At 28.0% G+C, this 23043-nt stretch overlaps 4 protein-coding genes across 8 annotated transcripts; all 4 read right to left on the bottom strand.

The window, feature by feature from the left end:
• Positions 1-48: 48 nt before the first annotated feature.
• Positions 49-7125, bottom strand: LOC145743475 (uncharacterized). 2 transcript variants are annotated; one of them, XM_082561439.1, is made up of 9 exons: positions 6390-7125; positions 5999-6091; positions 5611-5751; positions 5193-5323; positions 4415-4620; positions 3941-4085; positions 3274-3427; positions 2611-2757; positions 49-2252 (listed from the first exon to the last, which is right to left on the bottom strand). In XM_082561439.1, the coding sequence occupies exons 1-9, from the start codon at positions 7066-7068 to the stop codon at positions 1537-1539; spliced, it is 2412 nt and encodes an 803-aa protein (XP_082417565.1). In that variant the 5' UTR covers positions 7069-7125; the 3' UTR covers positions 49-1536. The 2 variants fall into 2 exon arrangements, with proteins under 2 accessions (XP_082417565.1, XP_082417567.1); XM_082561441.1 differs by having other exon boundaries at positions 2611-2754.
• A 1416-nt stretch (positions 7126-8541) lies between these two features.
• Positions 8542-12971, bottom strand: LOC145743125 (uncharacterized). Of its 4 annotated transcripts, XM_082561025.1 has the most exons (10): positions 12724-12741; positions 12460-12528; positions 12015-12338; positions 11665-11706; positions 11338-11415; positions 11113-11178; positions 10929-11029; positions 10578-10683; positions 10304-10412; positions 8542-9799 (listed from the first exon to the last, which is right to left on the bottom strand). In XM_082561025.1, the coding sequence occupies exons 7-10, from the start codon at positions 10985-10987 to the stop codon at positions 9621-9623; spliced, it is 453 nt and encodes a 150-aa protein (XP_082417151.1). In that variant the 5' UTR covers positions 10988-11029; positions 11113-11178; positions 11338-11415; positions 11665-11706; positions 12015-12338; positions 12460-12528; positions 12724-12741; the 3' UTR covers positions 8542-9620. The 4 variants fall into 4 exon arrangements, with proteins under 4 accessions (XP_082417151.1, XP_082417152.1, XP_082417154.1 ...); XM_082561026.1 differs by lacking the exons at positions 12015-12338; positions 12460-12528; positions 12724-12741 and having other exon boundaries at positions 11665-11803; XM_082561028.1 differs by lacking the exons at positions 8542-9799; positions 10304-10412; positions 10578-10683; positions 10929-11029 and having other exon boundaries at positions 11112-11178; positions 12015-12109; positions 12282-12338; positions 12724-12971.
• A 2364-nt stretch (positions 12972-15335) lies between these two features.
• LOC145742767 (receptor-interacting serine/threonine-protein kinase 1-like) lies at positions 15336-18185 on the bottom strand. Its single transcript, XM_082560560.1, has 7 exons — positions 18130-18185; positions 17682-17765; positions 17339-17422; positions 17152-17235; positions 17031-17090; positions 16791-16972; positions 15336-16667 (listed from the first exon to the last, which is right to left on the bottom strand). The coding sequence occupies exons 4-7, from the start codon at positions 17215-17217 to the stop codon at positions 15809-15811; spliced, it is 1167 nt and encodes a 388-aa protein (XP_082416686.1). The 5' UTR covers positions 17218-17235; positions 17339-17422; positions 17682-17765; positions 18130-18185; the 3' UTR covers positions 15336-15808.
• A 16-nt stretch (positions 18186-18201) lies between these two features.
• LOC145742768 (eukaryotic translation initiation factor 4 gamma 3-like) lies at positions 18202-21299 on the bottom strand. The gene is made up of 6 exons (XM_082560562.1): positions 21158-21299; positions 19920-20591; positions 19580-19717; positions 19087-19221; positions 18347-18674; positions 18202-18213 (listed from the first exon to the last, which is right to left on the bottom strand). The coding sequence occupies exons 3-5, from the start codon at positions 19700-19702 to the stop codon at positions 18555-18557; spliced, it is 378 nt and encodes a 125-aa protein (XP_082416688.1). The 5' UTR covers positions 19703-19717; positions 19920-20591; positions 21158-21299; the 3' UTR covers positions 18202-18213; positions 18347-18554.
• Between the last annotated feature and the right edge of the window lie 1744 nt (positions 21300-23043).

Genomic DNA, 23043 nt, shown 5'->3' with positions numbered 1-23043 from the left:
AATAAAAATCTGAGTATACCAATAAAATATGTTTTACATATTTTATAGAATAGAGTATATGTATTTTGCATTAAAATAAAATATATTTAAATGGATACAATATAACTGTATCATAAATAAAGCAATAATTTGGATATCAAAAAAAGCAGTAGTGCAAGAATACTAATGTTCCAAAGCCTGGTAAAATCTGGTTTAATTTTCTAATGGGAAATTGTAACAATAATCCCAATTACAATATTGTGTTGTGTTATGAAGCACCTACTGTAAAAATAGTTTATTTAAGAAACATGTGCCTAAAAAATTTGCCTAAAAACATAAATATCATGCCAAAAATTTGCCTAGCAACAGATATATTGTGCCAAAAATTGTCTAGCAACGCATATATTTGGAAATTAAATTAAAAAATGGAGTCCAACTCATTATTACCTATGAAATTTGAAATAAAATAACAACAGTTATGTCCAATTAGCCTTATTATAGTTAATTAATAAGAATACAGTAATATAGCCTAAATAAATAAATTTGTTTTAAATATTTTATGACTATTTGGAAGTGTTAAAAAAATAAATGTCAACCAATTTAAGAAATGTTAACAAGCAAATGTAAATTAAAGTTGCGCAATTTCCTAGCAGTTTGCATGCTGTAATAAAGTTCAGAACGGTTAACACTTTAATGTAAGAACATACAGGCTTTTGTTGGGTTACAGACAAAGGTGTCTTAGGTAACAACTTCATAAATATAATGATAACTTTAGAATACAAGTAATTGCTTTAGAAAAAAAAGGGGCATAATACCGATTTTAATTTATTCTTCAAATTTTTTTTAAAATTTTTGATTACCTAAATGTTTTTTATATAACAATACTTTAAAGATCTTTAGATGAATATTAAAGCACTGAATTTTACCAAGACATTTTGGATAGCTTTTTATAACAACTAGTACTGCATTAAGTAAGGCTTTTCTATGCATAAACCTTAAGTTCATGTGAAAAAATCACTTAGAAAAAACAAAAAAATATATATAAATATACCTAAAAATAAAATACAAAACTTAATTATCTATAAACAGAATAAAAAATAAATTTAGTAAATTAAAAAATTCGTAATTGTGCTATAGATGGTAAAAAAATAAGTAGGAAAATAATAAATCAAAAATAAATTTTAACAAGTTGTGGTTTTGTGGGGAGATGTACCACCTAGAGATTAATAAAAAAATAATGAGGTACAGCCGTCTGTGAGAGTTCACGGCCAAATTAAAAGGGTTGAAAGTAAAAGAGTACAGCAGTAGCAAGAATGCACTTAAAAGAATAAATTTACTAATGAGTACATAAAAAAACAACTTAATTTAAACGAAAAAAATGATAAAAAATAATTCCAAGATTCAAAAATGCGACAGTCGGCGGTATTTCAAGTAAAATCACAATAGGCCGGATAAAAATAGTTTTTTGTTGTCAAAACAAACGGCAAATTGCTTAATATTAAAGTCTAAAATTGGCAATTAAAACATAGGCCTACTGGGTTTCTGCAAAGCAATAAACTAGGAGAAAACGTTGACAGCATCAGTACCACATTCACTTAATAAGTTGTTACAAGCGCCCTGGTTCTCAGTGGTAATATTGTTAACATAGGACGAATCCTTGTCAAAGTTACAAGGGGTTTGATAGTTGTCATTAGGTTGCTGATGACCTTGGGTGTTTTGATATGGCATACTTAAACCTGATGTATAAAATGGGATTTGGGTTTGTTGGTTTGTTAAAGGTACTGCTGTTGTCAGTGGAAGAAAACTTGCAATCGGGTCCAGTTTAAACGGTGTTTCCGAGCTGTTGGGACTGTTGTCCTCAGAGTGGAATGAGACTTTTGAAACTGTGGCACCATATCTGGACACTGGCTCTTTATACTCGGTAAAATTAGGATTTAAATATTGGTATAGGTCGGGTTGCGCTAGGTTTTCAAGCTGTGGTGTTTCGGTTTTTAAACAGGTATTTCCATTTAACTTGGCATCATTTTGGGTGTTAAAACTAAACTGCAAAGACCCAAAATTTTGTTGTGGTGATATAGCATCAACAGTGCCAATGCTGTTGTTGTTGACTTCGGGAAAAAATTGTTGAGCACAATTGTTGTTGTTGTTGTAGACGTTGTTTAAACTGTCGCAGTAGCTCGTGCTCCAATGATTTGTGGGGTCGCAAAAGTTGGGGGAAATTAACGAAGAGGGTTCCGAAAATTGGACGTGCTTTTCTACTGTCGGTTGCATGCCTTTAATTAAAATTAACAAATTATAAAAAAAAGTTGGTAAAATCAATCAAAACCAAAAATCTTTCTGATCTTTGACAACTACCTTCCTACTAAATGCCTTTTTTAAAGTTTTAGTTAAGTTTTGACTGAAAACAAGTTTTTTAAGCATAAAGTTGTTCTGACATTGGACGATTTAAGAAAATAAAAATATCAAAATTTTCTTAAACTAACAAAAACCGAAAAAAAAGGCAATCAAATTTTATCAAAATATACTTTTTTTTTCCAAACTGCATTAAACTTATACCAAAATAAAGGATGTACTTACAAAATCAGTATACAAAGTTAAGTTTTATTTCAACATATAAACTTTATAACTTACCGTTTTGGTTGGAAGTGTTAAGTATAGAGTTGTTGTTGGTGTTTAAATCACAAATGTTGTATGTTTGAGTTGTGTTGATTGTGTTGTCATGTTTTAAGGTAACATACGGGGACTTTCTCGGTTCGACTGGGGTTGTGACCAAGTCTTCTGAACACAAACAAATATTTTTCATTTATAAAAATTTTAGATTAAAAAAGGTAGCCTTAAACTTCAAGGTATACCCATAAACAATAATCTGTAAAGTAAGGCCATGAGCAAAAAAGGCCACTGTTTTTAAAATCATTCGTAGAATTTAGGGCTAGTGGGCTATTCTTTAAAAAAATAGTATATAACTGAAATAGAAAAGGGAGAGAAAATTATGATCTTCATTTACAAATTTTCACCACATTTTGGCAGTTTGTTCAACATATATATATATAATGCATAATGTATGTACAAAACAAGATATTAAAATAAACACCATATTTTTACCAGTTAGTTACAGTTAAATCAGCGCATTTTACCAATTATAATATTAAATATCATTTTAAAGTCAAAAGATGAATTTAAATATAATATTCGATTTTTATTTATCTTTTTTTAAATTTTAAGCTTCTTAAATCAAATTCAATAAAGTTTATTATTTAAAATCAAAAAGTTGAATTAAAAATGATGAAATTTTACCTTGCAGTGGTTTAGCACCGGTTTCCTCAAGTCTGATTTGTCTCATTGTGTGAATGTAGTGATGCTTGACCCTCTCTGAATCAAATTCTATTCTTCCACTTCCATTATGGCATCCATTTACTTTACATCCACATGGAAATGACTCGCGGTCAACCTGGATGTTAGCAAGAAATTTAAAATAAATTTTATTTTAAGTTTATATATATTATAATAAAACTATAAAAAAACACAATTAAAAAAAGGTAGGTAAAAATTTTTGCTGGGTTTAATTTTTAACAAAAATCATTATAAATTTTTATAAACAAAGACACTTCAACAAAATCCTTACATAGATATACATCAAAAGTGTAATAATAATATGCAATTTAAATACTTATAACAAAGAATGTTAAAATTCAAGCAGCCAAAAAATATTAAACTTAAGCTGTGTTAAACAAAGTATCGAAAAAAAAGCATTTATTGATTTAACACATTAATTAATAGCTTGCCATATTGAAATATTTTTAACTAAAAGCATTTTAACTGTCGTATAGTAGAAACTTGAAATGATTATTTGCCAGCAATAATTAATAATGCAAGTTAATTGACAATTTTATTTATTTTGTAGACATAAAAACTGGACATACATTGTCTACTTAACAACAAGATTATATAAAATATGTTATACCTGGCATGGAATTCCTTGCTGAGCACACTGACACGTGGAAGGAACACAAACTCCATCACAGTCGCATCCACAAACCTCTCTCGACTCCCGAGTGAGTCGATTAGTGATCTTCTCTTCCGAGTCGATCTTCTGTACTCCAGCCATTCTAAACAATATTTAAAGTGTTACTAATTTTTTTAAAAATATAATCAGGCCTGCCTGCTAATTCTCTCTCATTTATCACACTACTTGCTAATTATCTCTCTTGTACTTTACGATCCTTGCTTACTCTTTCTTGTACTCTTTAATCCTCACTGATTTTTCTTCATACTTATCAGTCGTAGATAATTTTCTCTTGAACTTAACTGCCCCAATTATTTTCGAAGATCGTAAAGTACAAGAGATCCCAACTTTTAAATAAATTTTTAAACGCAAATTTGATAAATATAAACATTAAAACACTTGGATCTTATTTAATATATTAAATTAATAAACCTGAGCATCACTCTTCTTTTTTTGGTTGGAATAGGTTGAAGAAAGAAATATTCATCCTCCGTGGATTGATCTTCCTCTTCACAGATCCCATACACATCGTTAACATCCTCATCCGAAGAAGAAGACTCCTCAGACTCCTCCGGTTCGTTTCTCGTCACCATTGAGATTAATTGTTGCATCTCCAGTCCAGGATATTTTTGTTTCAGCTAAGAATTGTTAACATGTTGTCATTATTAATAATTTAGAATCAGCCACTAGTTTGCACTGCGTTTGGGATTTTAAGCCGCGTAATAAATTGCAACTTAAACTAATATTTGCCTGAGATAAAATTACCTATGCACCACAAAAGGCATTTTTTTGTAGGCCTATAAGTTGGTTATAAATTTGTATATCGCTCACATAGATTTTATGTACAAATGAATCGATGAATTTACTAATTTTATACTAAACAATAATGATATGATATCATATAAATTGATTATAACTTTATCTAAAATCGATATATAATAAAGCTTAATGAGATCTATATGAATGTTTATGTATACATGTTAAACTCATAGGCCTTTAAAAACTGTCATTTGAGGTGGCAAATAGTATTAGAAGGCAAATACTTGTTGCGACTTGCGATCGTATTACAACAGCTAAAACAAAGCTTATAGGATTCACATATAACTGGTATATATATATTATAATACATAGATTAAAGTTTTTATCACAAATTTAAAAATTTTTTACAAATATTTTTTTTATTCTTTTAAAAATCAATTTGTCAATATACCTGTTTAACCTTGATGTCAATTTGTTGTTGACGTTTACGTTCTTTAATCACAGATTGGCGTCGGCGTGATATCGATCGCTTGTGCTGATTAATTGTCATTTCTTTACTGTAAATGTGTTTCAATCCCATACCTAAAAATAATAGAAATACATTTCGTAATTTAAAAAAGCGACTAGACTACTTTATTAGCATGAAAGCCAAATTTGGTCATTATGCAAAATTGCTCTGCAAAATAATTTGTTTTACATAAAATTTAACTGTTAATATTTGTTTTATAAATAAAAACTGCGTTTAAATACAACTTAGGTTAGGTTGTGGGTTCAACAGAAAAGTAAATACATAATCTTAATCTTTTCTCAAAATTTAAAAATAATTATAATTAGAAAATTAAGTGAAAATTAAAAATTGCGTTTTTTACCTAATGTCGATCCACCCTGACTTGGAACTGTTACAAAACTTTGTTTTCTTGAAAAATAATAAACAGTCACTCCCTTGAAGGAAACAATCTTGCTTATTGATTTTTTTCTTTTCGATTCTGGCCAAACAGAATCTGATAAGTCTGTTAAAAAAATAAAATTAAAAAACAGGTATAATATAGGCCTATACATCAAAATGTGTTATTTATATTTTGATAGTTATTATTGACCATATCCTGTTTATAAAAAATTAGAAAAAAACAAGCAATCTAACAAAAATAGAAAACAATCAAAAAAAAAGGTGAATGAAGTATAAAGCTTTATTTCAGAGGTATAATTGGTCCTTATAATATATAAGGTATTTAATAGCCTTGCAAATATAATACTCACTGCTTCTTCTTTTTCGTAATAGTTTAGCTTCAAAAGGAGTGCTTGGAAAGTTCGGATTTGAAATAAAAATCTGTTCATTTTCTTGCTGGGATTCTGTAAATCAATGTTTTTTAGTTTTTTTTTTAATATAAACACTGTGATGTGCTGTTAGTGTACATTATAAACAATAATAATCATAACACCTATGTTTGTTATATATATACCAGTTGTTGCTAAATTTATTTTAATTCGAAACCCTTTATAACTGTGACAATAAAAAAAATGTTTAACAAATTAATTCACATTACCTTTTTTTAACAAAATATAAAAGTTTTAAAATATTAAGATGTGTTTAATTGTCTGCAGTTGTCATAAAATTATTTATTTAATTAAGTCTGTGGCACTATCATACCTTTTAAAACAGTTTTTTTAGTAAGATTTGCCTCCGAATCATCAAGAGAAACCACTCCGGAATCAAGAGAAGACTCTCCAGAAGAAATAGGAGAAACCTCCGAGAAGTTAGTTTGTGGCGACTTTTCCTCGTCATTTGAAATGTTTTGCTCACAATTCCCGATTCCTTCGTCATCATTGCCACTTAATCGAGGCGTGTCATTATTTAAGGCAAAACCGACAACTTTATTGACAACGGAATCGTCGCATTCATGATTAATTATTTCATTGTCGAAGCGAACACAGTTACTTGCTTCATTGTAAAGCTCACTATCAGTTAGATTGCACATTAAGGGTGAAAAACGTAGTTGTGTTGTATTTTCATCAACTGTAATTGAACTGCTGCTGTTACTTTGTACAGAGCTTGGTTCACTATTTGCAGTAAGAGTTGTAGTATCTGATATTGCGTTAGGGACCTCCGTTTTTGGAAATAAGAAATCTTTAGAACACATTTCACCCTCTAAGTTGTTTAAATCTTCTGAATTTAAGTTGTCATTTATCTCAGAATTATCAAAACTTAAATTTTGTTCTCCCTTTTCATTATTCAATATTTTTAAATCATGGTTTTGATTGTCATTATTCCACATCAGCGATAATTCCGTCAGAAATTTTTTTTTCACTTGATTGTTTTCTTCCATCATTATTATTCAAAATTTCATGATTTTAAAGAGAAAACTCACACAATAAATACTAGTTAAAAAATCTAAAACATAGTAAGACACCTCTTTAATATGGCTACAAATTATAGGTTCCCATTTTTAGCTAGTAGCTAAGAAAAAAAAATAGTGAGGAACTATTAAATTCTCTTGTTTATGTGCCTTACCCAACAATATGCCATCTGATTTTTAATATTTTTATTCGTTAGTACAGTAACAAGCAAAGTTATTTTTAACCTAAAAGTGATTACGACACATGATATCAATAGAATAGATGCTAGTCTAGTCAGCTAGTTAACAAACTAAGAGAATCTAACATAACAAGCGCCTCTTTTTATAAAATCTTAAAAACAACTTGCTTTTGTTAATTCCATTAAAACAAGCGCTTTAAATACACTGAAAGTACATCTGACCTTTTATAAAGTGACAAGGTGACGTCAACGGAGATTCATTCGTCATAACTACTCTTGCTGACGCATAAACCGACTAACACACTGTTCTTGCTTTTTACAAATGGGAGGCATTAGAAGAAAGAAATGACGTCATGGCTTTTCTGTGAAACCGACCTTCTGATTGGCCAGGAACACAGTAATCAACCAGCTGATCGAAAATAAAGCGCAGGGCTAGAAAATAGTTTAAATGCCTTTAATTGATAAATTTATCCTCACTTAATTTAATATGTATCGCAACTGATAACACCAGCAGTAAGTGGCATTTTTAATGTTACAAGTTACATCGTGGCTTGTATAAGTTATTATTAAATATTGCGCTTTCTGTGTCTTTACGTCGTGTAATTAAATTAATCCTCAACGAGATGTTGAAAGGCCAATTTTACAAAATAGTCTCTAACCTAAATTAACTAGTCTTAAATTGCGCATTCGAATTTAAAAAATCGCCAATACATAGTGATATTTAGATGCTTAAATAATGTAAGGTCACGACATATTTTGGTTTTATAAGTAATTAGCTTAAAAAGTGTTATTGGGTACTTTTAAAAATTGATGTAACAATATTACAATATTGTAAAATCATGTATAAATATTTAAAATGTTTATCATGTTTAAAATTATGAATATGATTTTTTCATAAATGTGTTGTTAATTGTTTACATAAACAAATAAATATATGCTAAAAGTCCGATTTTACCTACAACTTAAAAAAATCTTAGAAAGTTAACAATTATTTAAAAAAAAAAATATGTGCACGTAGCGGTTTCTGTCGACCCAATCGGAAGTTTTTTTAAATAAAGTTTAAAGATAGTTATTTATTATTCGTAGTTGCAGTTAATTGTTTTTCTTAAGTAGCTGATTATTCGGCTGCTGGTTAGAATTTTCTAAAATAATCACGCAGGTGAATTCACTGTATAAATATATTATACGGCAATTTCTTACCAAAAATAAGTTCCAAATTCATTAACGATGAAGCAAAATCCAAAAATACAATTGCTTTGTAGGAAGGCATAAGATAACTGTTTTAGAAAGAATAACAAAGAATAGAATCACATGTCAAAAGCAAACCACAGATTTTAAAAACAAGTTTAAGATTAAACGACATAGAAAAATAGAAGTTAATATTAGGTTTTGATGAAATCAAGAAACGATAACAAAAAAATTCCCACGATTGTGAAATAGCTAAATTTAATTTTAACAAAAGGTTAGCTTAATAAGCTACATGCATTAAATAACAGAATATAAAATATGAAAGTTTACGTAAGCCTTTTGCCTTAAGTATAAAATTTGATCTGTCCTGCTATTTTCACCAAGTCTATCACGTTACGGAAGTTTATTTGTTAAAGCAGGACAGAGGCTCTTTCCCGCAATCAAGGAATAGAATCATAAAGAAAAAAAAATGTATAAGTCAAGAAAAAAAATTTGTCAATTTTATAACAAATAATATTTTTAAATAGGCACAAACATAAACATGCAGGCATACCAACATTACTTATTTTGAAGAAATATAAAAAGGGAACACATTCATTTTTAAAGGTATTTTAAGCAAAATTAATATTAAACAACAGGGTTCAATTTTTTAACTATTTCGCTTACACTTCTTTACTACAATAATTTAGATATTAAAACACATGTCAAAACAAATTTGCGATTTTTTTACTACTATTAACCCGATTTGGTCAACAAAAAAAAAACATTTTGAAATTAATATTTCTAATATATGCATAATTTTTAAAGGCAAATTGGAACATAATGGATAATGAGTAGGGCAAATAGTAAAAACTTGAACAAACCTATAAATTTAATAAAAAAAGGCACATATTATTTTACACGAGGAACTTAAAAAAGTAAAAAAACAGCATTCATAGCAATGAAAAAATTACAGTTTGGAACAAAACGGTAGTGCAAAATTTTCTAATACGTAAAAAAACAACCAAGGCCAAACACACAAATTATTCACAAAATTGGTTTTACAAACCAACCATTTACAAAAAAGCTCCAGTCTGTGTTATCACTAAGAAAAATTAGCACACCAAATATGGACCAGAAAACATTTTCTTGGGCTATCTTAACTATTATTTTGAAAGTTTAAATATATTCTTCGTTTATAGTCAAACCAGACTGGTTCGAGTAATGAAATGGTGGCAGATTCCTGGAGTAAAAGGCAAGTTGTATCTTTCTGCAGCACAATGTACATTCAGGTATATTTTTAAGTAAAGCTTCATAATTATCCTTCCAATACGCAAATAAAAAAAAAGCATTTCCATCTGTTAAAAACAAGTTAGAAGGTTTTATACCTTCTTAGCACTTAAAAATATTATTGGTAGTGACTATTTGTCAATATTATCAAAAATCATTTGCTATACTTTGAAATATTATGGCTTGTATTGAGTGTCCAAAACAAATTTCGGTGGCATGATGTAGTGGTCAAAGCACTTCTCACACTACATGAGGTTGTAGGTTCAATCCCCACTGCTCTCATGCTGTAGCGCTTTTGAGTAAGGCGCTGTAAACAGTATGAACTTCTACTGAGGCAGCACTTAATCAGCAGCTTAATTAATGGGAAATTATAACCAATAATATCCTAAACTGATGAAAGGCAACTCCAGACTGGGTGGGGTAACAGTTGTTTTTAAGTTTCGGGTAGTCAACTTCACCACAACTTAAATAAAGATATATACCAAAAAGTAAATATTAAAGCTATGTCACTATTATTTGTGATTTATATATTTTTTTTAAATAAATTACATTTTATAAAATTTATTGCTTACCGCTATTTTGTACTATGTTAATGTAGATGTAATCTCTATAGTTTGCACAAGATTCTGCATCAACATTTACCTCGGATATTGGTAAATCTCGAAAAAAATATTCCGCCGCCTGAAATAACAAGAGTTATAATTTTACATATTCGTAGTGACTTGTTTAAATGAAAAATTATTATGTTAGAGCTAAACAACATCTAAAAGAGAAAGTTATCCAACTCTGTGATTACAAACAAAAAATGAATATTGTTGAAAAAAAAATTAACACTGAAAATCTTACTATAAGGGCAAGCACCCCACAGTTACAATTATCCATTTGTAGAAGATGCTTCTCGTGACTTGGTGTCCAAGGGTTGTAAAAGTAGAAGGAATTGGGAAAACACAATCTACAAAGTAACATTTGTGAAAAAAACTATATGTATATAATATTTTTTTAAACCTTATTTATTTTAATTTTTAAACAACATGATGCTAATACTGTGGCCCATTTTATGTTTAATTTTTGAAATAATTTATCTCTTGAATTGTTTTCTAAAATTACTTCATGCTTTTTTATTGCTTTTTTTTCTTTTGAGACTTTTATTTACAAACACTGCACTATGCTATTATAATAAAAATATTTAAAAATTACTTTAGATTTTTCCAAATTATCTGAATGTACGACCCTTCCAAACCACCAGAGTCATACATAAATACACCTTTATTTTTCTTGGTTTCATCACTTTGTACAGCCTAAAAAAGGTTGTAAAGGCCAAAATAATAAACTAAATAGATAAAAAGTTATCAAAAAGTAACAAGATTAAAAAAAAACTTACCAAAAAAATCCAATGTTTGCCAACATTAATAATGGACACAAATTTCTGTTCAAGAGAACAGCCAAACTAAACAAAAAACAATTGTCTTAATATTTTTGGTTTTTAAATTAATCACTAAGACGGTTTAAAAATAAAAAAATAAAATATTTTGTTTTAGTACAGCATGGTTAAAATGGTTTTCGCAATGGTGTAACATATTTCTTAAAAAATTAAAATCTTACTTACCCTGTGTGATGGATCAAATTTTCCCTCAACGAACAATTCAGTAGCAAATTTTGATTCCAGCACATGAAAATCTTTTTCCTAAACATAATTATTACAATTTTATTTAAAAACCTGGTTAAAAATTAAATTTAGGATTAAAACGAGGTATTCAAATATAAGCAAGCCAAGAACTGATAACATTTAAAAACATACTAAAATGCTAAAATCTTATAAAAATCAAAACATTTTATGTTTAATTAAATATACTTTACTACTAATACGAAAAAATCTTGATATTAAGATTATATTTACAAAAGATTATTATAACATATTAATAATTAAACTTACCTGATACTTTGCACACAAAGCAGATAAACCATTGTCTACAACCTTTAAACAAAATATTTTTTTTTATATCTTTCTTCTCGATATATGAAGGTTGACTTTAAGACCTGAACAAAGAGTAACAACTGCTCTCCCAACCCAGTCTTAAGTTCCCTTCGGCAGTTTGGGATATTATTGATTATAATTGACCAATAATTAAGCTGCTGATTAAGTGCTGGTTCAGCAGGAGTTTATACTGTTTATACACTACACCACGCTGCCGGTGGTTAAAACCATTACAAATTATTTACTCATAAAAATGGAGAAAAGGGGGTTTTAAATACTATAGGTGTTATTTTTATGTTAGTTCACACCTGAGTATTTAACCAATTGTGGCCTTTAAGATGATTTGAGTCCAATTTTGTAAAATGATTGTAATCAGAAAATGCAGACACAACTTAATTATTATCTAAACATAATTTGTTATAGCTATAGGAATTAAATAGTATTCAACTTAAATAACTATTGTACTTTTTAATGTACTTTTTTCACTTTTATAATATATAAAATCTGTTATAAAGAACTTAGATTTGGAAAGTGTTTTGCATTACTAGTTTTGATGTTTACATTTTTATTCTTACTAATAAAAGTTTTCCAAATTGGATCGTTTTTTAGTTCAAGTGGCCGAATATAAATTTCTGTAAAGGCAATATTTTAAAGTTTTAAAAAATTTTTAAAAAGCCAAATTAGTCATTAAAAGATGAATGATCAACAAGAGAATGTTTTTAAAAATGAATCAAGATTTAAACAAGTATTAACCTTCAGGGGTTGGCCTGATAACCTTTGGAAATTGAGCATGAAATGAACATGCATTATCTTGGCTTACATCTAGAAATATAAAATTAAGTCTTTTAAAGTAATTAGTTTTATTAACATTAAAATGGATTTAAATTTTAGAAGGTATATACCAATAGAAAAAATTATAAAAGTGTAATAAATAAAATCGTTCTTTTGTAATTTTAAATAAACAAATATTTTTACAACATACAAAATGTTTCGACTAATAAAGAACAAATTTTTTACCTCGATATGTCGCTGTTCTTAAAGAAATAACATTATTTGACTCTAATGGAATATCATGTGTAGGATTGTCAACTTCCATCATTGTACTTTAACAGTCAGACCAACTTTATGGATGACAATCTCGTTTTTTCAAAGAGAAAAATTTTTTCAAGTATTGCTATTTATCAACCCCAATATTAAAAACAAGTTAAGTTTAAGTTTTTAAAGTCGAGTTAACTTAATCTCCAATAAAACCAAGATAATTTAGGTTTCCTAAACACAAGGTAAGTAATTTAATGTTATTAGAAAATATATTAAATTAATCAAAAAAGTCAACTAAAAAACAGGGAACACTTTGTTTTTTTTGTATATCTTTATCCTTGTTGTGGATACGCGACCTAAACATAGAGTAACATTATGTTACTCCGACCGAGTCTCGAGATGCCTTTTATCAGTTTGGGATATCATAGATTATAATTGCCCAGTAGTTATGCTGCTAATTAAATGCTTGCTTAGCAGGAGTTCATACTGTTTATAGCCCCTTACTCTAGGGCGCTACAGCATGAGACCAGTAGGGTGTTGAACCCAAGACCTCATAGTGGTGTAGCAAGTGTTCTTACCATGACACCACGCTGTCGGTTTTAGCATTCTGGTCTTATTAAATTTGACCAAAATCCTATGCATTTAAACGTTATTTAACCGTCAATACCAGTGTGCCTTATCCTAATCCTCTACTAGAAAATGCCAAGTTTTAAAAAAATGTTAATCTAAATTTCAGTTAAATGATCTTTTTATAATTTTAGTTTTCAGGCATATTTTGTTGATTAGGTTAAACTGTCAAATGAGTAAATGTTGTTCATTTGATTTTTATTTAAAAAAAGGACATACCCACATGCTACTTATCTGGTTATGGTTTAATCTTGCTTATAAACTAGTTAAAATAAAGTGTGACTACACAAAACATTGACAGCGTGGTGTAGTTGTAAGAACACTTGCCACACCACCCATACAGTCGTGGGTTTAATCCCCACTAATCTACTGCTGTAGCGCCCTAAATTGAGGCGCTATAAATGGTATAAACTCCTGCTGAGCCAGCTCTTAATCAGCAGTATAATTATCGGGCAATTATAATTTTTTTTTTTTTTTTTTTGTATATATTTTTATCCTCGATGTGGGAAAGTTGAATGCGCGACTTAAACATAGAGTAACATCAGTTACTCCGACCCAGTCTCGAGTTGCCTGTGGCAGTTTGGGATATTATAGATTATAATTGCCCGGTAATTATATTGCTGATCAAGTGCTGGCTCAGCAGGAGTTCATACCGTTTATAGCGCCTTACTCAAGTGCGCTACAGTATGAGATCAGTGGGAATTGAACCCATGACCCCATGTGTGGTGTAGCAAGTGTTCTTACCACTACACCACGCTGCCGGTTTCTATATAATATTCCAAACTGCCACAGGCAACTCGAGACAGGGTCGGAGTAACTGATGCTACTCTATGTTTAAGTGGCGCATTCGACTTTTCCACATCGAGGATAAAGATATTAACAAAACAAAAAAATTAGTTTTACACAAAACGAGACTTATGTTTATTTATTATTTTAATTTAGTGGTAATAGTAGTACTGAAACATGCATTTTAAACGTACGGAGCAAACAACTGTCTTTTCAACGTTTCATTGCTAGATTTAAACTATTTTTACAATAACATTAAAGTTGTTAAACCCATTGTACTTAGTACAAATCGCCACGCCCACGTGCGCATCTATCGACTTGACAGCCTAAGCTACAGAACAGATCGAGTACAGGACAGATCGACTGGCAACGATTTTTATCACAAAATAAATGTATTAAATTTGCTCATGATTCTAAACTTTAAACGCTTTTATTTTTATGTTTTTACTACAAAAATGTAAGTAAAACTTAACATTTACCTAGTCTGCTTGTTAAAATCTATCATTACAAAAACAATAACAAACGTAAAACGTGAGCATCCAAGGTAAACACTTTCTTATAAGTAAACACTTTTAACACAATATGAATGTCAATTTGAACGCATTAAAGTATTTTAAAAGAAGATTGCAAAAAAGTAGGTGGCTTTGAGATAACGTAATTTTTGGTACTTTTTTTTAAAAAAATTCCAGCAAAATGGCAGTGATGCTATTAAATAAAAATATATTTTACCAGGCTACAACTTGACCGGTTGAAATTTTTTTTTATCAATTAGCAAAGTCTTAAAATCTTAATTTTACACATTTGTTTCTATTAAAATAACTCGCAATCATAAAAACAACAACAAATAAGTACACTCAAGAGCACAAACAAGTACACACAACGGCACAAATAAGTACACACAAAGGCAACTTAATTTCAAATTAAAGTTAAATTGCAGAATTTTTTTTATTACAATCTACATATACAAAAGAACACAAAAATAAAAAATAATTTTGTTAAAACATATATATATATATATATATATTATTATCATAGGCCTGAGTAAAACAGATGCATAGTGCAATTAAAAACTTGATAAAAGTACAAATAAAAAAACATAAATAAAGTGCTAAAAAATAAAAAATCACATTTTAAATCATGATCTTGGGTAAAAATCTTAAAAGCAGTACATTCTGTAATAACAAGTTTAATGATTTGGTTTTAAAAAACACAAAACGTAACTTAAATTATTCTGTAAATTAAAACTATGGTGCAAAAAATTCTCAATCTACAGACAATCAAATAAATTATGGGTTAAGTTCTGATTCTTCTATAAACGATTTTAAAATTCATAACACCAAAACTTTTTTTATACTGAACAAGAGTAAAGCTAGATATACTTTTTAATTTGGACTTTATTAAAATAGTTAATCTTATTTTAATAAATCTATCATCAAGCTAATATAATGTTATTTAACATCACAAAAGTATAGTTATGCAGTGATAGCCAGACTTTTAAATTGAGATTTTTTTAAGTTATTTTTTTTAGTTTAGTATCAATAAATTAGCACTACAAAAATAAATTTTATAGTATATATTTTTGTTGGATTACAAGTTAAAGGTGTATAAACAAGGTTTAATTAACCCTTGGTATTTTCTAAAGGTAGACAAATTATTCCATAAATTTAAAGTGTGGAGGGAGCAATTTTTCAATTGGTTGACAATTAAAAGAATCATGGCAAACATTTTTAAGTTCCAGTTTTCTAACTATTTTACAAATATACTCTTGAATAACCCATACTTCAATTTCAGAAACCTTTCTTCGCAGGCGATTTCTTACATCAATAACATTTGGTCGTTCATTTTGTGCATGCTTCCAACAACTTTCCATCTCCTTTTGAAGTAGATTAATAATCTCCTTATCACTGGGTCTTAATGTATCTTTTAGGGTTTGTATTTGTTTTAAGTCAGGCCTTATTTCTCTTTTAATACCTTCTATATAATTGTCACTTGTTATTCCTTTATAAGGAGTTTCACGAGTTAATATCATGTACACCATCATTGAAAAGCTAAAGACATCCATAGATTTGCGATCTTTTAAATGGGGATTTTGCAAAGCTTCAGGAGCTAAATATATTCGAGTATGTGTATTTGTATACTGATTTGCAGTTGAAGTAGAATCTTCAGTGCATTTGGCAAAATGAGCTCCCCCAAAATCTGAGATTTTACATGTTAAATCAGCGGTTAAAAGAATGTTATCAACTTTTAAGTCACCATGGGTAATTCTTTGAAGAGAAGAGATATTGTGCATATATGCCATTCCATTGGATATTTCAGACACAAATTTTAATCTAATAACTGGGGGTATTGTTTTAACTTTATCTTTTTGATGTAAAAGAAGGGTTTTTAGATCACCCCCAATCATGTACTCCATAATAATTCCTGCTGATCTTGGCCATGTTGTATAACCAATCACTCTTACAACATTGATATGAGTTGATAGTTGTAACATCTGACATTCATTTTGGATGCTATATATTTTTAATAAACATTTGAATAAGTTTTAATCTTCTGACTACTGATAACAAATTAGTTACAATTAAAAATAGTACTAAAACGAATTTTGGTTAAAATTTTTTTTTAAATGTACTAACTCTTCTTTGATTTTGTCTATCTGTAATTTAGATCCAGTTGTTTGAAAACACTTTACAGCAACAGCGCCCCATGCTTTATTAAAAGCAAGACGAACACATCCATATGAACCACTTCCTAAAAAACCTTCATCACTAGATACACATAAAATTGCTTTTGGGTCATAAAATGTTACTGGTTTTTCCTAAATAAATATATTTGTTTAATATTAAATAATTAACAGTAAAAAAATAGTTCAGTACCTTCATTAAGTTGTTTTTCTCTTTTAGCCTAGTGAGTCTTTCTGTTAAATCTTTAATTTTCTGCAGCGGAAAACATTTAAAATTAATCTTTAAGAAAACACATAATGGTTAGTTTTTTTACCTTTTCTTTTAAATCGAGGTCGACTTCAAAGTTTTCATTTATAGTTTGCAAAGATGACATTTGCATTAGCAAATCCTTCAGTTTCTAAAAAAGAACTTGATACATTCTACAAATATTTCCTTTTTTAAGTAATAAAAATAAAATTTAATGTTAAAAAAAACATTATACAAAAGAGCATATTATTTACCTTTTCTTTTAACCCCAAATCTAACTCATGATTTTTAATTTTAGTTTGTAGACCCAAATTATGCTCTAACACATCTTTCAGTTCCTAAATAAATTTAGTTATGCCTAAAAACTTTAAATATTTATAAAAGTGTTTTTTTAAGAAATAATAACATTAATTCTTAGTTATTACCTTGTCTTTAAAATTCAAATTAAATTCAAGGTTTTCATTTTTAGTTTGTAGAGCGGAGTTATGCTTTAACACATTTTTTAATTCTTGTAATGTTTAATACAATAAACTTTTCTATTGGTTACATTAATTAAACAATTAAAATGACAAAAAACAATACCAGTTAGTTACTTACTCTTTCTTTCAAAACCAAATCCAACTCGAGGGTTTCACATTTTGTTGTAAGAATTGAATTTTCTTTTACAACACTTCCACTTTTCTGAAAACAAAATTTTAAAATAAAAACTATTCTTAAAAATTTTATCACATTAAATTTTAAAGTTTTTTTTAAAGTAAAACTATTTATTAATAATAAATAGAAAATGTTATTTTAAACATTTAAACATACCAAATTTTACCCATGAACATTTGGCAAATAAACTTAAATATATTTCATATCGTTTTAAAATATTAAAGATATTTTGTTTTTAAATTAAAGATTAAAAAAAATAAACAAAATGCAAAATTTTAGCCTTATCTTTAACTAGAAAATATTATATTTTAAAAAACTGTTCGACGCCTGAACATATTTGCCAAGTATTTTAATGGGCAAGCAAGAATGTAAAAACAAAATTATAATTTGCCTTGTTCAATAATTCTACACAGATTTCAAGATTTCGAAATTGAGTTTATAGTGTTGAATACCGTTCAAATGTCACCCAACATTCCTAAAAATATTAAGACATTCATTAAACAATCTATTGAAAATTATATGTTATTTTAAATCTAGGTAATGTTTAATAATTTTCCGGCCAAATGTTTATTAGGTCAAATGTGCAATGGTGTTATGTAAATCTTTACATCAATTGGAGCAAGTGCATTTTCCCTTTTTTCTTTTTCAAAATCTTCATGGACTTGTTGAATAGTCTTTGGTTTTAAATACTTTTTTAAACCCCATGCTTTTTGAACCCAACTATTCTAAATCAAAAAATACTGCAGTACAATAAATTTACAACAAGATGACTGTATTGTTTAGTATATAGTACTTTTAAAAAGTTTTTAAAATAGTTTATAAACCACTTACAGCTCTTAAATCAATAACATCCAGAATTAAAAATTTGACTCGAGAAGAAATTTTTCTTTCTCTTACCATTTTTTCCATTTGAATAAAATATTGGTCCATTTTACTCTAGAGATTTAAGAAAAATCCGATTAATGTCAAAAGAAGACACAATTTTTTAAGGGAATCTTCATTTTTACAACAAAACAAGAACATAACACAGTTATGCATAATTTCTTCTGAAAGCATTGTTAACTTAAATAATTCACTAATAAAGCTAATATTGCCAGCCGAGCATTGCAATTCTTCATTCTGTATTACAATAATTTAAAAACTATGTTGTTTAATAAATAAGTTCCTTATTTCTTTAATTAAAATTTATTTTTTCTTTTCGCTTTGCAAAGTGTTTTTAATTTTTAAATCAATCTTGACTAAGTTAAAAACCGTGTATAAGAGTGTTTAAAAAATAAAAGATTTATCATTTTCGTCAATTGATCCAAGTTAAAAACAATACATCTGGTTGACCTTTAAACATTTTTACCTTTTCGAACTCATGCTGACATTTTGAAAGCAAAACTTTGCGAAATTCTACACTGGTTTTATCAACAACCTTAAGTATACTCATGACCCTGCACATGTTTGCATAAGCTTCACAATAAAAAGGTTCTCGAACTGCCTAAAATGGATACAAGTTGTTAAATAAAAAGTCTTTTAAAAATTTTTTAAAAAAAGACTTGCTACACCACACATGAGGTCAGAGGTTCAATCCCCACTGATCTCGTGCTGTAGCGCCCTTGAGTAAGGCGCTATAAACGGTTTGGGCTCCTGCTGAGCCGCACTTAATCAGCAGTATAATTACTGGGCAATTATAATCTATAATATCCCAAACTGCCACAGGCAACTCGAGACTGGGTCGGAGTAACTGATGTTACTCTATGTAAGTCACGCATTTGACTTTCCCACATCAAGGATAAAGATACATAAAAAAAAAAAATTAATGTCTTATTTGCATAATCAATTTATTAAATTCATGCCTTGTCATATATAAGGTTAACAACTCCATGCAGTCTAGTTTCAGTATTAATCTCCAGGGCTAGCACTTTTTGCATAAGTGGAGAAAAATTTCCGGGTGTGATTTTGTTCAATGTTGAGCGCATGTGTTTATATATTATCTTAAAATTACAGTTTTTTAACAAACATATGCAGTTATATTTTATTTAAATTAACATTAATATAAAATAAATATATATATAAAGTTATAAATTAACTAAATATATATGAGTAATATATTTAAACAATAATTTTTTAAGAGAAAAGGACATTTTTTAAAAAATCGTTTGAGACTAAAATAAGGTACTAGTTTGTATTTTTTACATCGGTTTCTTTTTCTTTTTTATTTCCATTAGACAGTGTTTGGCTTAAACAAGTTGGTTTCCAGATTCCAAGTGACTGCACAGAAATTTGAAAAAAAATTAAAAAAAACTTTTAACACAAGTACAATTTTTTTTTAAATTTATAGTAGTAGGTTTCAGCATCAGAACAAAGCTATAATACCAGAACAAACTATCCTTATTATTAATTCGACTTGGTGAGCCTTGTAGAGCATTTTCTTTTTTTAAAACTTTTAAAATTTGAATTGATTTAATTAAATTGATCAAAATAGGTGACTTAACAATAATTTTTTTTTAAAGATTAACATACTGTTTAGTGAGTTGGTTCGTTAGTGATTCTAAAATGTTAAATCTCAATAATTACTTAGCAACCTAGTTAATAAAGAGAGTTAATGTAAACAGAAGCATAAATAAAATTTATTAAAAGGTTGAATGTGCACTTATTGATGTATGTTGCTTTTTTCGACATACACAATAATTGTGATTATTAAGCATTAACATTTAAATACCAACCTTACTTATTAACAAAATTTCATATGTACATATTTATTTATTTCCGTATTTTGGTTTACCATACCAGTTTTAAATTACTGTACCAAAATATTATTTTTTTAGTTTACCTGGATTCAATGCATGCTTTCTAATTTGTGAAGGTCTAAAAACAATTTAATAAAACAAAAAATTAAAAAAAAACACTTTGTTTTATATCTCTAAAAAATTAAAAAATGAATGACTATTAACTGAAGTTACCCTAGGCTTAGGATGTAAACTTACGTTTGAGAATGTAAACTAAAAAATATTTTTTGTATATCTTTATTGTGGAAAGGCTGACTTTACAGCCCGTATTAACGTAACATTAGTTACCCTATCCCAGTACCCAGTTAACTTTAACAATTTTTTCAATATTATTGAGCATATTTTTAAATAATTAACATGGCGATTAATATTAAGTTTAGTAGAAGTATAAAACAGATTTTTTATTTTTTTTCTGTTGCATTAATGTAATATTTATTGTATATCTTTTTATTTACTTTTATTATTGTGCGACAAACTTAAATATAAAAAAGTTACAACATAAAAGCGGCAAAATCTTACTAACAAACTCATGCCACAGTAGCAAGTATTTAAACCACAACATCACGTTGCCACTAATAAGTTTAGAGTCAAATTTAGTTACAACCTGTTAAACATGTAAAAAATAATATATTAAAAAACGCTTACTTAAGTTTATTAAAAAGCGAAGTACCATCTTCACAATCACAATTTCTTTGGAAGTATTGCTTTTTTTGCATTGGTCTATTGGAACATTTTTAATATATATATATACAAGTTTAATTTACTTATATATCAAAATAAACAAATACTAAAATTGGTCAGTTTATTAACGTACAATAGCGTAGGGAAATTCCCTACTTAACAAAAGTTTTTTTTATAGCAACAGCGAAAATTGCGCCATAGAAACGTATTTTATTTTTCTCCAGTTACCAGAAATTCAAAATTTTGCTTTAAATCTTTTATTTTATCAAAAAATTAACAAATATACTTCTTTAACACTACCTTCATTTTTAACTCTTGTTTAAATAGCAATTAATGTTTAACAACAAAAATTGTTTTATTTTTTAAAATATGTATTGTTAATCAAAAATTTAACGCTAATGTTGCCAATTTAGGTATTATTAAGTTAAAAAGTTAGGTTAATACTATTTAAACAACTAATGCACTGCAAATATTTCTTTCTTTTAAAATAACGTATAATGAAAATGCAATAAATTTATTGGTATTTACAGAACAGACAGTAATCATGCAAACTTAATGAACGCGCTTAAGCTGTATTTTATAAATTATTAACAAAGCATAATACTGTAAAACCTTAACGTATAAAAAATGTTATTGCAAAACAATTTTTCAGTAAAATAACTAATAAAAAGTTAAAAAATAGAGTAACCAAAAACAGTTAGAATTATTAAAATTACTAATCAAAACAATTAAGAAAAATATATAAAATCTGGCCATACATAAAATCGGAGAAAACTAGTAACTATATAGTAATAAAAAGAACCCAACAAAAGTATGAGTTGGTTCAGTTATTTTTTCTTTAAATGTATGAAAATGTAATTATCCACCCCAAAGAAATTGTGTTGTTTTTTAGGCAATATAAGTATTAAAAAACAAGGTTGTTTTTCTTTAATTTATTTACTATTGTGTTTTTAAAAAAATTCTTTTTACTTGCATCTTGAAATTGTTTTTTTATATTTTTTCTTCTAATTTCTGTTGTTAAAATGTCGACTTCATCTTTTAATTATTTAATTAGCTTTCCATTGCAGTTTTCAAACAACTTTGTTTAGCAGAAATTTAAATTAAACCCCTACCTAGGCCAATAAATTTTTGCCCATATCGTAGACTTCACATTAGACATTCTCTTTCTGCTTTAATACTCTTTTAAATCCCTAGTAGTCTTGTAAAATGAAAGGTCTACAATATACCACAAAAACCTTTTGACAAAGAAATTCCTAAAATGCGGACAATTTTATATAAACTTTTGCCATTGTTACGTTACTTATACTTCTAATGGTTACCAACAAACTACTATCATTATTGCGTATTGCAAATACAAGCGTAACAATAGTTTACTTATGCTATTTTAATTTTATAAATACTTTGAAATTTTATGATATCTAAAGTCACTATAGCAAGCTTGTAAATGAAAAAATTGACCCTTAAAAAGTTCGATATTACTTCGATGTTTGCGTTTGTAAATATTGGTTATTTGCGTAATAAGAAAAATAGTAATTTTATGCTGCAGCTTTAAGTTTTGGTATATAGGGTTAGAGTATTTAAATACTTGTTTCAAAGAACCGTAAGAATATTAAGAAATTTGGCTAGAAAACCATACGTTTTTAATCTCGAAGATTGACACTAAATACAATAAAAATGTTATTACCTAATAATTAATGATTACTTAACTTTGACAAACGAAATTAAGTCCTGTTCACACGACAAGGTAACGTTGCGCTGCGTTGCTAACTTTACGAGTTCTAGGAATTTTCTTTTTAATTTCAATAAAAAATATCTAATAAAAGTATACAGCTTACGAAATCCTGCGTAAA

The sequence above is a fragment of the Corella eumyota genome, chromosome 2 (genome assembly GCF_963082875.1).
Source record: "Corella eumyota chromosome 2, kaCorEumy4.1, whole genome shotgun sequence".
NCBI classification, from domain to species: Eukaryota; Metazoa; Chordata; class Ascidiacea; order Phlebobranchia; family Corellidae; genus Corella; species Corella eumyota.
The sequence above is the reverse complement of the archived record's forward strand: the minus strand, read 5'-3'. Positions and strand labels throughout refer to the sequence as shown.

Excerpts from the sequence above, each read along its gene's own strand:
- LOC145742767 (XM_082560560.1), bottom strand. The coding sequence starts at position 17,217 with ATGCAAATGTCATCTTTGCAAACTATAAATGAAAACTTTGAAGTCGAC. Across the intron at positions 17,091-17,151 it reads ACCTCGATTTAAAAGAAAAG|AAAATTAAAGATTTAACAGA; the intron begins GTAAAAAAACTA and ends TTTCCGCTGCAG. Across the intron at positions 16,973-17,030 it reads AGAAAAACAACTTAATGAAG|GAAAAACCAGTAACATTTTA; the intron begins GTACTGAACTAT and ends ATATTTATTTAG.
- LOC145742768 (XM_082560562.1), bottom strand. The coding sequence starts at position 19,702 with ATGCGCTCAACATTGAACAAAATCACACCCGGAAATTTTTCTCCACTT. Across the intron at positions 19,222-19,579 it reads TTAACCTTATATATGACAAG|GCAGTTCGAGAACCTTTTTA; the intron begins GCATGAATTTAA and ends TATCCATTTTAG. Across the intron at positions 18,675-19,086 it reads GTCAGCATGAGTTCGAAAAG|AGTAAAATGGACCAATATTT; the intron begins GTAAAAATGTTT and ends TTAAATCTCTAG.
- LOC145743475 (XM_082561439.1), bottom strand. The coding sequence starts at position 7,068 with ATGATGGAAGAAAACAATCAAGTGAAAAAAAAATTTCTGACGGAATTA. Across the intron at positions 5,324-5,610 it reads TCAGGGTGGATCGACATTAG|GTATGGGATTGAAACACATT; the intron begins GTAAAAAACGCA and ends TATTATTTTTAG. Across the intron at positions 3,428-3,940 it reads AGCAAGGAATTCCATGCCAG|GTTGACCGCGAGTCATTTCC; the intron begins GTATAACATATT and ends GCTAACATCCAG.
- LOC145743125 (XM_082561025.1), bottom strand. The coding sequence starts at position 10,987 with ATGTATGACTCTGGTGGTTTGGAAGGGTCGTACATTCAGATAATTTGG. Across the intron at positions 10,413-10,577 it reads GTGGGGTGCTTGCCCTTATA|GCGGCGGAATATTTTTTTCG; the intron begins GTAAGATTTTCA and ends TTGTTATTTCAG. Across the intron at positions 9,800-10,303 it reads TAACATAGTACAAAATAGCG|ATGGAAATGCTTTTTTTTTA; the intron begins GTAAGCAATAAA and ends TGTTTTTAACAG.